This window comes from Schistocerca americana, chromosome 7, assembly GCF_021461395.2.
Source record: "Schistocerca americana isolate TAMUIC-IGC-003095 chromosome 7, iqSchAmer2.1, whole genome shotgun sequence".
In the NCBI taxonomy this organism is placed as follows: domain Eukaryota; kingdom Metazoa; phylum Arthropoda; class Insecta; order Orthoptera; family Acrididae; genus Schistocerca; species Schistocerca americana.
In genome coordinates this window covers 298,382,159-298,397,064 of record NC_060125.1, presented here as the reverse complement: position 1 = coordinate 298,397,064, position 14,906 = coordinate 298,382,159, and the positions used below count along the sequence as shown (strand labels likewise).

At 38.2% G+C, this 14,906-nt stretch overlaps 1 protein-coding gene across 1 annotated transcript in view; it reads right to left on the bottom strand.

Annotated features, from left to right (window-relative positions):
* Nucleotides 1–644: 644 nt before the first annotated feature.
* The window catches only part of LOC124622891, a 176,480-nt gene continuing 162,218 nt past the window's right edge, over nt 645–14,906 (bottom strand). Inside the window, exons 9-10 of the mRNA XM_047148680.1 lie at nt 12,161–12,374; nt 645–3,174 (exon numbers count right to left, since the gene is read on the bottom strand). Coding sequence (XP_047004636.1) covers nt 2,811–3,174; nt 12,161–12,374 — 578 coding nt within the window. The 3' untranslated portion in view covers nt 645–2,810. The remainder of the gene's footprint in view (nt 3,175–12,160; nt 12,375–14,906) is intronic.

Genomic DNA, 14,906 nt, shown 5'->3' with positions numbered 1-14,906 from the left:
CCCCCCATCCACACCTGGTGAGTTGATTTTTTATTTATTCAGTTACACTACATTTTCAATAATTGATTATTTTCATTGATATGTTCAATAAACAGTTGTTCTACCACTTATTCACAATTTGACAAAACAATACTACTTATGAAATATTACAGCTGAAATTGTTGGAAGCCTTTATTGAACTAGCTATGACAATATGTAAAAGTGATAATGCAGTGGCTTCTGGCACTTTTGATAGCAATGATCAAGTATGATCTATTACCAGGAAACTGCTATGCTGTCACTTGCATATGTTTCTCAGTGACAAGTAAATTATTCAAAACAATATGCAGTTTTCAAACTTTTCATTTTACAATAGATAATGAATCCTGCAGTGGCAGTGCTGCAGTAAAATGTAGCCTATTCCTGGCATCCTCTCCATCGCACAATACCATTACATAAAAACATGTGAGTAATTCAGATTGTTTACCTCAGCTTTTTTGTCAGCTAAACTTATTGATTATAGATGGTCTTGTGATAATGGAAATTCCAGGATGAAAACAACAAACAAATAAACAAGAAATGAGGACAGACTTACACACATAGATGATGTGCAGGCACATGGGTACACTTAATAGATCACGTAATAAACTTCCCTTCTTTCTGTGAAAACAAACACACACACACACACACACACACACACACACACACACACACACACACACATATATATATACACACATGCGTATCATTCCTTTCAGATTCCATACATAAAATCAAGATTATCGTAACCTTGCCCCAAACTGGATATGACTGAGAAGTAGGAAAAATGGAGAAAAGATAGGAAGAAATAATATTTCATTCTTCTTATAATTTGGAGCTGTTGTTCCTTAACATCCCCCTCACTCACAAACATCTTGAAGAAAATGAAATCTAATTTTAAACATGCTATTGTAATAGATGAGATACTAAACATCTGCAAACAAAATCATCTCTAAAACAAAACTATAGTTTCTTTTAAGATGGAATTTTTTTTTAAATTTGCAAACTAGTGTTAAAACTGGAAGGTGTCACAAGTGAAAGTTAGAAGAACTAGGGTTTCAGTCATTCAGAAACAGAGTGTAAAAGATTTTTGTCTAATCTTATCCTGCTGTCTTCTCACACTGTGGACTTATCTATTATTACCAGTATCTCAACATTCTGCAAAAAATTTATATGAGGTGTAGCACAGGTCTCTTCACAGTAATAAGACTGTAGGTTGGTGTACTGTTTTGAAATCAGCAATTGCTAGATCTTACTTTTTTGAAGAAGTAGGAGCAGCCACAGTAATGGTGACATGTGTGTTCTAGTTGTGTGTTACAATTTTTTTATGTTCATGCTTTTTAAGGCTGTGGCTCTAGGGAGATATAGCCACAGCCCACACACATAAGAGCTGTAGGACAGGTTGTTTGATAAAGGTTGTTCAGTAAATATTTTCCCAACATATAATGAGGTATTTTGGTAATCCTTCTTAATATCTGTCTTCACCAGATGCCTTTTTTATATAACTTCTAAATGAAAAAGCCTATAAAATGCAATCTACAATATACAGTAGATGAGCTAAAAGTTGTCATTTTTATTGAAATTCTAGCTATATTGAAAGTAATGCTGAGGTACAGGATTTGGGTCTTTCCAAAGAGGCTCTGAGTTAACTCTCTGGTGTAATGGCCTAAAATTGAGACAATATGTGTATCTTTTGCCAATTATTCTGGTTTATTAATAAATTTTATCAACATGAATCAACTGCAGTAATCAAAAATCATGCATTTATTTTTCCCTTCTTCATAGAAACTTGCCTTATTTTTTCAAGTAACAACAGTATATTTAAGCCTACATAGTACAACAGATAGCATGTCTGAAAGTTTGGTGCAATTGTTTTGCTTCATGGCAAGACACAGTCTTGTATTTCTGCTGAAACATACAAAAAAATCTTGTCCTCTGTTGCTTGGCTGACTCTAAATGTAACAGTGCACTAACTGTTAACTTGTCTAACAAAAATTACTTTCCATTACTTACATTATTTGTAAATTATGAAGAATTGTAAAAATATGTGAAATAAAGCATATTCCTTTACTTGTGAATCCTGTGAACCGGGGTTATTAAGTAAGAAGTGTGAGGGGGGTCTATGGCAAAAAGTGAAAAAAAGAACATTTATGGTATCATATAAAATAATTTTTGCACCTTATCCTTTATTTTGCCATAATTTACTTTTGGTCCATATTTTATACCATATCTTGAACAACAGTTCCATACCAACTGTACCTTAAAAACCTAATATGCCTCTTTGTCTATGAAAGCAAGATCATCAACATTATTAAACATTTGAAGAGACATGATAATAATGTACTAGCTACACGGAAACTAACTAATGTAAGTCAGAACAATATACAAGATTTATCTGTTTACATTTGGCAACTGCCTGCATTACTGCAGCATCTGAGGGTGTTTAAATTGTAAGGCCTTTCAAGTTTACCTATCAAATCTGATATGTGGGATGAAATTAATAAGTGTGCTTCAGTTATATACCATATTTATAAACATACCATCTTCTCACTTTACTCTGCAATATTCATGCTGTAAAATTATTTTAGATGGGTCAACTAAGTTCATGTAAGAAATCCATGTCTCTGTATTTGGCTAGCATATGTCATTCCCATCGAGTGGTATTTAAATTACGTTAGTTCATATGTCCAACAAATGTAACATAATTTCAGCTGTAGCAACAGGCTCATGGAGAAATACAACCATGAAATTCTTTTCTCTTTGACTGTGTATCCTGTACTAGGATCCTTGGGTTACGTTTTAGATGAAGTGCTTCCAGGAAGAGTAACAGGTGGCTGTGCACTGTCAGAAAACTTCTGCAGCTCCTCCTTTATGGCAGCAATGAGAGGTACAGCAGGATCAGAGGGTGCAAGCCGAGAATCACAGAGTACTAGAGCACAGTCCACCTCTGGAGCAGTTGGTAAACGTGGACGGTGGAAAGGACCAGCACTTAATGGCCTTGAACGACCTGCACTTGAGAGTGGAGAGTGTTCCACCGTTCCCCAAGCTCCACGTGGCCTGGCTGCTCCAGTTAGAGGTGTAGATGCTGTTGCAGGTCGTCGAAGCTCCGTGGTGTGTGGCCGCTGCGCAGATACACCCGGTGGCCCACCCACTGGCCTGATAAGATAGTCATACACTTAGTACTACACAGAGTTTGCTAATTAAATAAAATACAATTTAAAGTAGTAATAATTCTATAGTATATCTGTTGTCAACGGCTGCATAATTCCCGGGATAGTCTGAGATTCCATTAAAATATAATACTGACAAAAAACAGTAAGATAGACAGTTAAAATCAGTGAAGATATGCTGATAAATTCAGGGGAGAATGCCATGTCTGGCACAGCTTGCAATGCAACTGCTAATGTTCCTTTAAGAAGAGGGAAAAGGTTGTCCAGCTGAACTGAACATATGATCAATTACTGGGGCACTGCACACTGGTCGGTCATGATATCAGGTAGAAAACACCACTGGAGTTCCCCAAAGTCTAATTTATAACTATGAATTCAATAACACTATCCAAAATCATCTAATCGCAAGGACAGTAATCTTACTCATAATCTTAGATACTGAAACATTTGGCAAAATGCAACTGAAGTGCATCAAGTCTTAGAAAAATCAGAAGAGTACAGAATGTTAACTCAAAATGTTGTTATGGAGTTGTGAACTCTGAGCACATGTGTTCGTAATACATAACCCACTAAGCTCAAAATACACTCCTGGAAATGGAAAAAAGAACACATTGACACCGGTGTGTCAGACCCACCATACTTGCTCCGGACACTGCGAGAGGGCTGTACAAGCAATGATCACACGCACGGCACAGCGGACACACCAGGAACCGCGGTGTTGGCCGTCGAATGGCGCTAGCTGCGCAGCATTTGTGCACCGCCGCCGTCAGTGTCAGCCAGTTTGCCGTGGCATACGGAGCTCCATCGCAGTCTTTAACACTGGTAGCATGCCGCGACAGCGTGGACGTGAACCGTATGTGGAGTTGACGGACTTTGAGCGAGGGCGTATAGTGGGCATGCGGGAGGCCGGGTGGACGTACCGCCGAATTGCTCAACACGTGGGGCGTGAGGTCTCCACAGTACATCGATGTTGTCGCCAGTGGTCGGCGGAAGGTGCACGTGCCCGTCGACCTGGGACCGGACCGCAGCGACGCACGGATGCACGCCAAGACCGTAGGATCCTACGCAGTGCCGTAGGGGACCGCACCGCCACTTCCCAGCAAATTAGGGACACTGTTGCTCCTGGGGTATCGGTGAGGACCATTCGCAACCGTCTCCATGAAGCTGGGCTACGGTCCCGCACACCGTTAGGCCATCTTCCGCTCACGCCCCAACATCGTGCAGCCCGCCTCCAGTGGTGTCGCGACAGGCGTGAATGGAGGGACGAATGGAGACGTGTCGTCTTCAGTGATGAGAGTCGCTTCTGCCTTGGTGCCAATGATGGTCGTATGCTTGTTCGGTGCCGTGCAGGTGAGCGCCACAATCAGGACTGCATACGACCGAGGCACACAGGGCCAACACCCGGCATCATGGTGTGGGGAGCGATCTCCTACACTGGCCGTACACCACTGGTGATCGTCGAGGGGACACTGAATAGTGCACGGTACATCCAAACCGTCATCGAACCCATCATTCTACCATTCCTAGACCGGCAAGGGAACTTGCTGTTCCAACAGGACAATGCACGTCCGCATGTATCCCGTGCCACCCAAGTGCTCTAGAAGGTGTAAGTCAACTACCCTGGCGAGCAAGATCTCCGGATCTGTCCCCCATTGAGCATGTTTGGGACTGGATGAAGCGTCGTCTCACACGGTCTGCACGTCCAGCACGAACGCTGGTCCAACTGAGGCGCCAGGTGGAAATGGCATGGCAAGCCGTTCCACAGGACTACATCCAGCATCTCTACGATCGTCTCCATGGGAGAATAGCAGCCTGCTATGCTGCGAAAGGTGGATATACACTGTACTAGTGCCGACATTGTGCATGCTCTGTTGCCTGTGTCTATGTGCCTGTGGTTCTGTCAGTGTGATCATGTGATGTATCTGACCCCAGGAATGTGTCAATAAAGTTTCCCCTTCCTGGGACAATGAATTCACGGTGTTCTTATTTCAATTTCCAGGAGTGTAATATTACAGATGGTGGCCCAGAAAAGAGGCCATATTTTGCTTTCTGAAAAGTGAGGATCCAGCTTACAGCCTTTGCATCATATTTATGCACAAAACATCATCACAGCAATAGACTACCATTATGATTATGAGTTAGCACTGGCACATATTCTCACCTCCACATTATCTGAAATGGTTATTTAACAGCTTGAAGGTATAGTAGCAAATATTCTCTGAGCTTTTATTCAGGCATATGATATGTGTGACTGGTTATTTGTTCTTTTTTTATGGATGCCAGTGCTCTTTATGGAGAGCATTGCTACAATGTGAGGGTATAATTTGAATGTGAAGGCCTTTATGTGTGTCAGATTTGTTTATACTGGACACTTCTCTCATTCAAGTGAAAGATGAGCATCAACAGAAGTTACCTTAACTGAAATTTGTCAAATTGGGGGAGGGATGCTGAAGAGAAATTATTATAGGAGTAAAAAATAAAAATTACTAAATTTTTATTTGTTTATATGAACTGTAGCCAACAAAACATTGCATCCAATTAAATGCTAAAAACATAAAAGACCATATTTCCACGCCCATTAACAGAATCTCAAGTGAGAAATGCTATTAATTAATTAAAAAATAAAATGTCTATCAAACATAGTTCCATCAGTTTAGATTCTCAGCTAGCTGTTGTTGTTGTTGTTGTTGTTGTTGTGGTCTTCAGTCCAGAGACTGGTTTGATGCAGCTCTCCATGCTACTCTATCCTGTGCAAACTTCTTCATCTCCCAGTATCTACTGCTACCTACATCCTTCTGAATCTGCTTAGTGTATTCATCTCTTGGTCTCCCTCTACAATTTCTACCCTCCACACTGCTCTCCAGTACTAAATTGGTGATCCCTTGATGCCTCAGAACATGTCGTACCAACCAATCCCTTCTTCTAGTCAAGTTGTGCCACAAATTTCTCTTCTCCCTAATTCTATTCAATACCTCCTCATTAGTTATGTGATCTACCCATCTAATCTTCATCATTCTTCTGTACCAGCACATTTTGAAAGCTTCTATTCTCTTCTTGTCCAAACTATTTATCGTCCATGTTTCACTTCCATACATGGCTACACTCCATACAAATACTTTCAGAAACGACTTCCTGACACTTAAACCAATACTCGATGTTAACAAATTTCTCTTCTTCAGAAATGCTTTCCTTACCATTGCCAGTCTACATTTTATATCCTCTCTACTTTGACCATCATCAGTTATTTTGCTCCCCAAACAGCAGAACTCATTTACTACTTTAAGCACCTCATTTCCTAATCTAATACCCTCAGCATCACCTGATTTAATTCGACTACATTCCATTATCCTCATTTTGCTTTTGTTCATCTTATATCCTCCTTTCAAGACACTGTCCAGTCCGTTCAGCTGCTCTTCCAAGTCCTTTGCTGTCTCTGATAGAATTACAATGTTGTCGGCGAACCTCAAAGTTTTTATGTCTTCTCCATGGATTTTAATTCCTACTTCAAATATTTCTTTGTTTCCTTTACTGCTTGCTCAGTATACAGATTGAATAACATCAGGGATACGCTACAACCCTGTCTCACTCCCTTCCCAACCACTGCTTCCCTTTCATGCTCCTTGACTCTTAGAACTGCCATCTTGTTTCTGTACAAATTGTAAATAGCCTTTTGCTCCCTGTATTTTACCCCTACCACCTTCAGAATTTGAAAGAGTGTATCCCATTCAACATTGTCAAAAGCTTTCTCTAAGTGTACAAATGCTAGAAACGTAGGTTTGCCTTTCCTTAATCTATTTTCTAAGATAAGTCACAGGGTCAGTATTGTCTCATGTGTTCCAAAATTTCTACGGAATCCAAACTGATCTTCGCCAAGGTCGGCTTCTACCAGTTTTTCCATTCATATGTAAAGAATTCATGTTAGTATTTTGCAGCCATGGCTTATTAAACTGATAGTTCAGTAATTTTCATATCTGCCAACACCTGCTTTCTTTGGGATTGGAATTATTACCTTCTTCTTGAAGTCTGAGGGTATTTTGCCTGTCTCATACATCTTGCTCACCAGATGGTAGAGTTTTGTCAGGGCTGGCTCTCCCAAAGCTATCAGTAGTTCTAATGGAGTGTTGTCTACCCCCGGGGCCTTGTTTCAGCTTAGGTCAGCTAGCTAACATTATTAATACTTCTTTCAGGACAGAGGTGTTTCCATCAAAACTAAAGTTATCCATTATAAAGCCACTCTACAAAAAGAATAGTAGAGTTGACTTAAAAACAATTATAGACCAGTGTCACAATAGACAGGTTTTTATAAAGTATTAGAAAGAGTAATGAATGAAGGGCTAGGCAATCTCCTGAATAAAAATAAAAGACTCACCAGTGCTCAAAATGGGTGTAGGAAGAACAAATCAATGGCAACAGCAGTCTTGGATAGGAGTGAACTAAGCTGTGGGATATTCTTGGATTTATCCAAAGCATCTAACCTAATCAGCCACGATTTACTGCTTATGAAATTACATTGTTATGGGATTTAAGTAATGGCTTTCAAATGGTTTAAATCTGATAGACAACAGAGAGTACAAATATGTTACATAGGCAAGGAACACCTTGCAGCTTACAAAATACTAGATATGGAGTGTGTGAGGGCTCTGTATTAGGCTCTCTGTTGTTCCTGGTATATATAAATGATTTGCCAAACCATCAGAGTGCTGCAAACACAGTGATGTTTGCCAACAACATGGACATTTTCATGAAAGAATATATGGAGGATGACCTACAGCAGAATGTCTCTAAGACAATAGATAAGGCAGGAAAATGGTTTAGGGTTAATGCTTTGGCCATAATAATAAGGAAAAGACAATATGGATAAATTTCTGTAATATTAGAAATTAAGCTAGAAGCAGCATAAAAGCTGAGTTAGGTAACTATGTTATCGCGTAAGCTCCATCCACAAAATGTCTAGGCATGTGGGTGGATGATCACTTGGGATGAAAGAAGCATCTAGAATTTCTGAACAAAACACTAAGTAAATGCTGTCATGTGCTAAGAATCCTTTGGGACTGCTGCAGTGTTGAATCACTGTTGTGTGCTTATTATGCTTAAGTGAACAGCTTTCTTAGATATAGTGTGATCTTCTGGGGAAATACAAGTACGGCAAGACAAACTTTCAAACTTCAAAAAAAAGTTTGTTAAAGTAATGAGAGAAGTTCAGTGTAGAGAGTCATGTGGGGAAATGATGACACTCCTGGCTGACACATGTATAAATGAATGTGCTTTCTGAAAACTCATCAGGAATTTTCAGCTCTGAAAATCAAGTTCATAATTAAACAATAGGAAACAGAGACACTTTCACAGAGACAACCACAGAAAAGCTCTTTACCAGAAAGTGTACATTATCAACCAACAATATGTTTTTTGTACATTGCCTGATACAATAAACGAAATTAAAGAATTTCATAAATTCAGAGTAGAGCTAAAATAATTTTTAATAATGCATAGCTTTTATGACACTGAAGAATAGCTGAATGTTAAAAAATAAAATTATTTACGTATAATGGTGTACGAAGATTGTATTTTTATGTAAGGGTGCAAAAAACTTAAAAATAAGAAATTTTATTGTAACTAGCCATAGCTATGTATTACCTACATCCATACAACATATATTGTTAATCTGTGGATAAAGAAATTGAATTGAATTGAGAAAGGTGTCCCAGGAAGAATTGTCAGTATTCAGGGATATGACAGGAATGATCATTTGGAGCAAAAACATCTACTAAACAAGGGCCCTAAAATATATACCTTAAGAGATACAACCATTTCTTCATCTTTCATACTGTGAAACAAATGTCTTCTAATACAAGCTCTTTGCTTTCCATATTTTGGAAGGAGGTTGTGTGGACCAAAGTAAGAAAAACTTTTCTAGTAAACAAGGGTTCTGAAATGCATGCCTGAAGGGCTGTGAACACTTGTTTTGTAGACGAGATGTGTTTCAGAGCAACAAAGACGAACAAGTTCTCATAGCTCTTAAGGTGAGTATTTTAAAGCTGAAGTTTACCAGACATTTTTTTCTTATTTTGGTCCATACTACCACCTCTCAAAATATGTGAAGCAAAGAGCCTGCAGTAGAAGAGATCTGTTTCATAGTATCAAAGATGAAGAAGTGTTCAGGCTCTTAGGATATCCATTTCGGAAACCATGTTTACTAGACATTTTTGCTTCAAATGATAATTCCTGTCATAAACTTGAATATTGACTGTTCCTCCTGTGACTCCCTGTATAAATAAAAAATTGTTTTCTTAGGCAATACGGTGACCAGTATTTGGAATTTCAGCTTTAAAAATAGAAATTTATGGAAAGGTAATAGTTATAGCCCCAACAAAAGTCTTGCTACTTTTATAAGCTCTTTCACTTCTAAACTGAAATTTGTTATACTGATTTTAATTATTATTTCCTCAATGATAATTATTCAAGTTCTTTTTATATTTTGTATAATCTAATTCCCCTCAGAAACCCACAACAATGTTGTGAGAATCAGCTTCACTGATACTGACAATATTTTTTAGATATATCCACATTTCAGAATCATAGTTTAATATAGTTTACAGCCTCAACTACTAGCTTCTAATATCAGTGCATGACATAAACAACAGCAAAAAGTCAAAAATACATAATCATTGACTAATATGAAATCTGTTGTAAATAGTCTTCATGATTCTGCTGCCGGATCCCATAGCGCAAATTCCACAATATTTCCTTGGAGCAACTGTCCGACATCTTCAGGTCGTTCAACCTTGCTGGTGGCTAGGTTTGACTGAGAAGAAGACTATTTACAACACATCCACCAGGAAAGTTTGAAGAGCCACATGAAATCTGTTGTTTTAGGATACTAATATCCATGTAAGTAGATTAAATCCTCTTAAATCTTGTGTTGTAAGTGGCATCAGAGTGTAATGCAAAGCTAGAAGAAAACCACACTTAAAATCAAAGAGTACTGCTGAAATTACATTACAAATTTGGTTATAAAATTCTAAGAAAAGTGTTCAAAAGTTTTTGTAACAGTGAGATAATCACTATCTGTGACATATCTTAAAATGTGACTGGCAAAACAAATGAAAGCAATTAGGAAACTGCATTAAATGTAAATAAGAGCTGGCCTCTTATAGCCCTCAAAATTTCAGACAATTTTAACATTTTTTTTCTCTCAGTAGAAGATAACTTAAATTTGAACAGTTCCTTAGTGGGTAGTGTTCAGTTTTTAAGAAGATTGTCCCAGAAGATACCTGATAAAGCTCTGTATATTAAATCTCCAACACAGTTATATTTCATCATAGTCACCATATTGTGGATGTATAGGACACTCCATCTTCAAGGTCATACAGGCACTGAACTGTTAATTTGTTACTGTGTCCAGCGTGAATCAGGAGCACTTGATTTGGAGAAAACTGCTGCTACCAGAGAAAAGTGACATGAGGAACAATGTTTTTATGACAGAACTCGTTGTCCACTATAGTAAACTGTAACAGTAAATAGACCAACTACACTGCAGAAAATAATACACAATTCAGTTCTGAAGAACTGATAAGGATCATGTCATCCAGTACTGTTGGTTCTAGAAACCACTGCCCCACATACAAAAAATCAGCTCTTGCTCAATCAGACCTCAAAAAATCAGATTTATTGGTAAAACTGAAGTAGTTGACCAGATCCTTGAAAAAACTTCAAAAAATCATTGAAATTTGATTGTCACTACAGAGTGCCAACAGAAACTCTATTATCTAACATTCAGTAATTCAGACTGTTTTAGCAAATTTCATCATTCAACTCTTCTTGACCCATTCATAACATACTACAGTACATACATCAGCTGCAAAAATGACTTCAAAGATGCATAAATATTTGAATCCTGTAGAAAAGAATCAGGTAACTGACCCCTCAGAATATGCAGTGAAGAAAGGATGTAGTGAAAACTTTCATGATTCCACCAACCATGCTGTTTGGCAATCCTGAAAAATCAGATTGCTGTGTAAATATCATACAGTGGAAGGCAGTTGACCTGGCAAGATGAGATCTTGTATCCTGAAGAATGATTCATGTACTGTGTTCAGTAATAATGAAAAGTAACTTTCTGAATGGCTTCTTGACCAACCAATGATTTCTGTAGACAAAAAAATGTCACAGGTTAAAACATAAAAACTAAAACCAATTCTGATAGCAAATAACCAGAGCTGATTCCACCCTTGGCCCTGGAACAGGTAAACTCACAACTGCGAATGTTATTCATGTACATCTTTAAAATGGTTGGGACACAAAATTTTTCAAAGAGTTACATTGTGATGTTCTAACTGTGGCAGTTTATTTCTTATTGACTTTATTTTTATGTGAAAGAATGATAGAACATGGAAGAAATTCTGGCAAACCGAACTCAGATCATCTGTTGCAAAGCAGCTGCATAAGATGTTAACTGTTATTCTTATATTCAATAATTTTATGACTTTTGTTTTGCATTTCAAACTAGAGTCCGTATTTTGTACTTTACATTGCTCTCTTTATATGAATTGTTTGGCCTCTTTTAGGACCTTTATAAATTTACCTGCTTTTCCCATGAGAGAAAAAATTATTTAAATTGTTGAGATTTCAAGATTATTAGCAACACTGAAATATTTTAAATGAAGTTGAATGAAGTCTTTTTCTGGAAAGATTGAGATGAGATCAAGTGTACCATTCATGCAAGAAGACAACAGTGCAGTATACTATGATAATGAATAAAAAAGTTATGCTGAAACAGTCTCATAACTTTTCTGTCACAAGTCATATACATTTTGCTTTGTACTTACATATTTGCATGCATCCACTTTCTGTACCGTTTTGTCTCACAGGTTTTTGCAGACAAATGGGTAGCAATAGTGCTTTCTGTGGTAAGCTAGTGTGATTTAGTAGGTGCATTAAGCTTTCAGTGAAACAAATTTGATTGCTATCCTCACCTGACAATTGCTGAATGGACTCTGTGCAACATAGGAGGGCTGCTGGTTCCATCTTCCAGTCCAGGACTTTCACTGCGACTTCCAAAGAGGCTAAAAGCATCATCCAACAGCTCATGGAAACGACGCCTCATATGACCTACATTTGAACCTGTTGCCTCTGGCTGTGTTATTTCTTCAGGAATTTCTTCTGTATCTGTATTTTCTTCTGTGCCCCCTGGAATGTGAATGTGAATCTAAGTGATTACCTTTCCAGAGTCTGTGGTGTTCCACGTAATCTGGGAAGCTATGATGCTCGAAACAAGATAAGTTTGACTTTAGTGGTATGTTAATTTCAAGCAAGCGTGACCTCCATTTCACCTTTAAAAACATGCACCCATCGCAAAACAAAGATAAATTAAGAACAAAATGCACACCCAGCAGAAAAACTGTGCAACTGCAGACAGCGTGTAATCAAAATTAATACAGCACAATGCTGTCTGTGAAGGCTGCAACATCTGTCAGAAATGAACTGACAATACCATATCACTGAAATTTACAGTGTCAATATGTGGCATTGGTGTCTTCAAATATGTGCGTTTGGATCATCATTCATGTAGCTATGCAACAGTGGGCTAAAAGTGCCTATGCTGGAGTAGAAATAAAGGTGAACCGACAAAAATTATGATCAATAAGTTGTCTAATGTGGCATTTCCCATTAAAAGCATGTGAGCCATTCAGAACAACTGGCTGACTCAATACAGGAGAAGTGATGAAATGCAGAAAACTGTATTATCTGACCACCAGGTTATTTGTGTAAGAAAATGGGAAGGTAAAGGCAAAGTAGAGGAAAGGATGGGGAGTTGTAGGATGTCCCATGTTATGAAGGAGAGGACACAGAGTATGTAAAATAAACAATTGAATGTGTTGAATGGATTATGAACTCCAATATGCCCAGAGTAACAATGGGTGGAATGTGAAAAAATCAATGAGAAGATGATACTGACTGCAGCATCTGTGTAAGGTGAATTAAACCAACAAACAATAGCAACAATAAAAAGACATAAATTCTGTTGCCAAAAATTGCAAAAATTCACCACAGATGATATTCTTGTGAATCGCATATAATTCCACCAATGAATGTTTATGAAGCAAATTGCATGTTCATGATATGATGAAACTTCAGTTCTGATTATATGACTTTGTCTCAGAATGGGGAAGGGAAGTGAACATGCCGATGTTAAGGAATTTTGTTGGAATTTGAGTGCACTAACTCAGGGCAACTATTGAAAACTAAGAGAGTAGCTGAACTTGGTTGTGAATCACATGTCTCCTAAATGCAAGTCTTAAATATTAGCCAACAATCTCCTCAAACAGCATACACCCAATTCACTACTAATCTGTCCTGAGGAGGCACATTGTGGGAGTGTCTTTCATAGGTACAATTGTCAGATAATATTTCCATTAATGTACTAGGTAAAAATATGAAAGATAAGTAAGTAATGATGAACTTGATAGTACAATGGTAAAGTTGCACATTTTGCTCAGTCATCACTAGAGTGAGTCTGAATCAGGGAGACTAACAGGAAAAGTATTTCACAAGCTTTCCTCAAGAAACTAAAGATTTATGATCTTGACTTTGATGGAAATTCCAAGCACATAGTTAGTTCTAATTCACATTGTTGGAAGAAACTACAGTACAACTAGTGGCTCTTCCTTCTTTCAATTCACCAATGAAAAAGATATGGTTATGCAAATAATGTGCGATGATGCAAACATCTGAACATGTAATCAGAAGTGTGGACTATCTTTGTGCCATGTGGCAAGCTGCCTAAAAGCAGCTGTGGTTATGTTTAACAACATTGATTCAGTTTCTCTCCATTTTTTTCTCCTGGGTTTTTACTCCTTTATTTTTGATACAGTAATAAAATGTATAGTACTTGCAGTGTATTTATTCAGTTATGGATCATAGTACCCACAAATGATGACTCCTACCATGGGAGGTGATAAGCAAATCAAAAGTGAAATCACTTAGCCAACTACATGGATAGTTGCCGTGTGTTTTAGAAGACCTGCAGACTATTCTACAACCAATGTTAATTTCTGGACAAGTGCTGGGCACTCCATGTTTTAAGCAGCTCACTGACAGTTCAACACCATGCTGCTTTGCACCTCCCAGGTCGCTTAGCAAATTAATTGCACTGCTGCACCTACCGCGACAGCTCTTGGGGGTAAATATACACACATCAAGAACAGTGTGCTTCACTGAGGGTGCAAACCTATGAACATCTACATTCAACAAGTACTGCAAACTGAAACTACTGATGACAATGTTCCTTCCATTTTTTGGTATCACCTGAGAGCACTGGTTTCCACAACTGAGGTTTCTAATTCAACATTCAAACAGATTTGGGTGAGCCATTTACATTTTGTGGTGAAAAGTGCACTGATTTCCATTACGTACTAACCTGCAGTTACTGACTGCAGATCAAATTGTCATGTTCTATTACAAAATGATGCAAGTGAGCCTATATATGGACAACGTGACATCGTGGGTAAGGTTACGGCCACTACCGCAAAGGAGCAGCAGTTTCCACTTGCAAAACTAGTGAGTGCTACAATGCAGCTTCAGTGTTATCCAGTGGCAATTCCGAGGAGCGTGAGCCAATCCCAGCAGCACTCAACCTACCAGACAATGTGGCGTATGAGGTAATGTCAGCCAGTGCACAAAACTGTGTTCATATCATCCACGCTTCAGACAACTGGAATG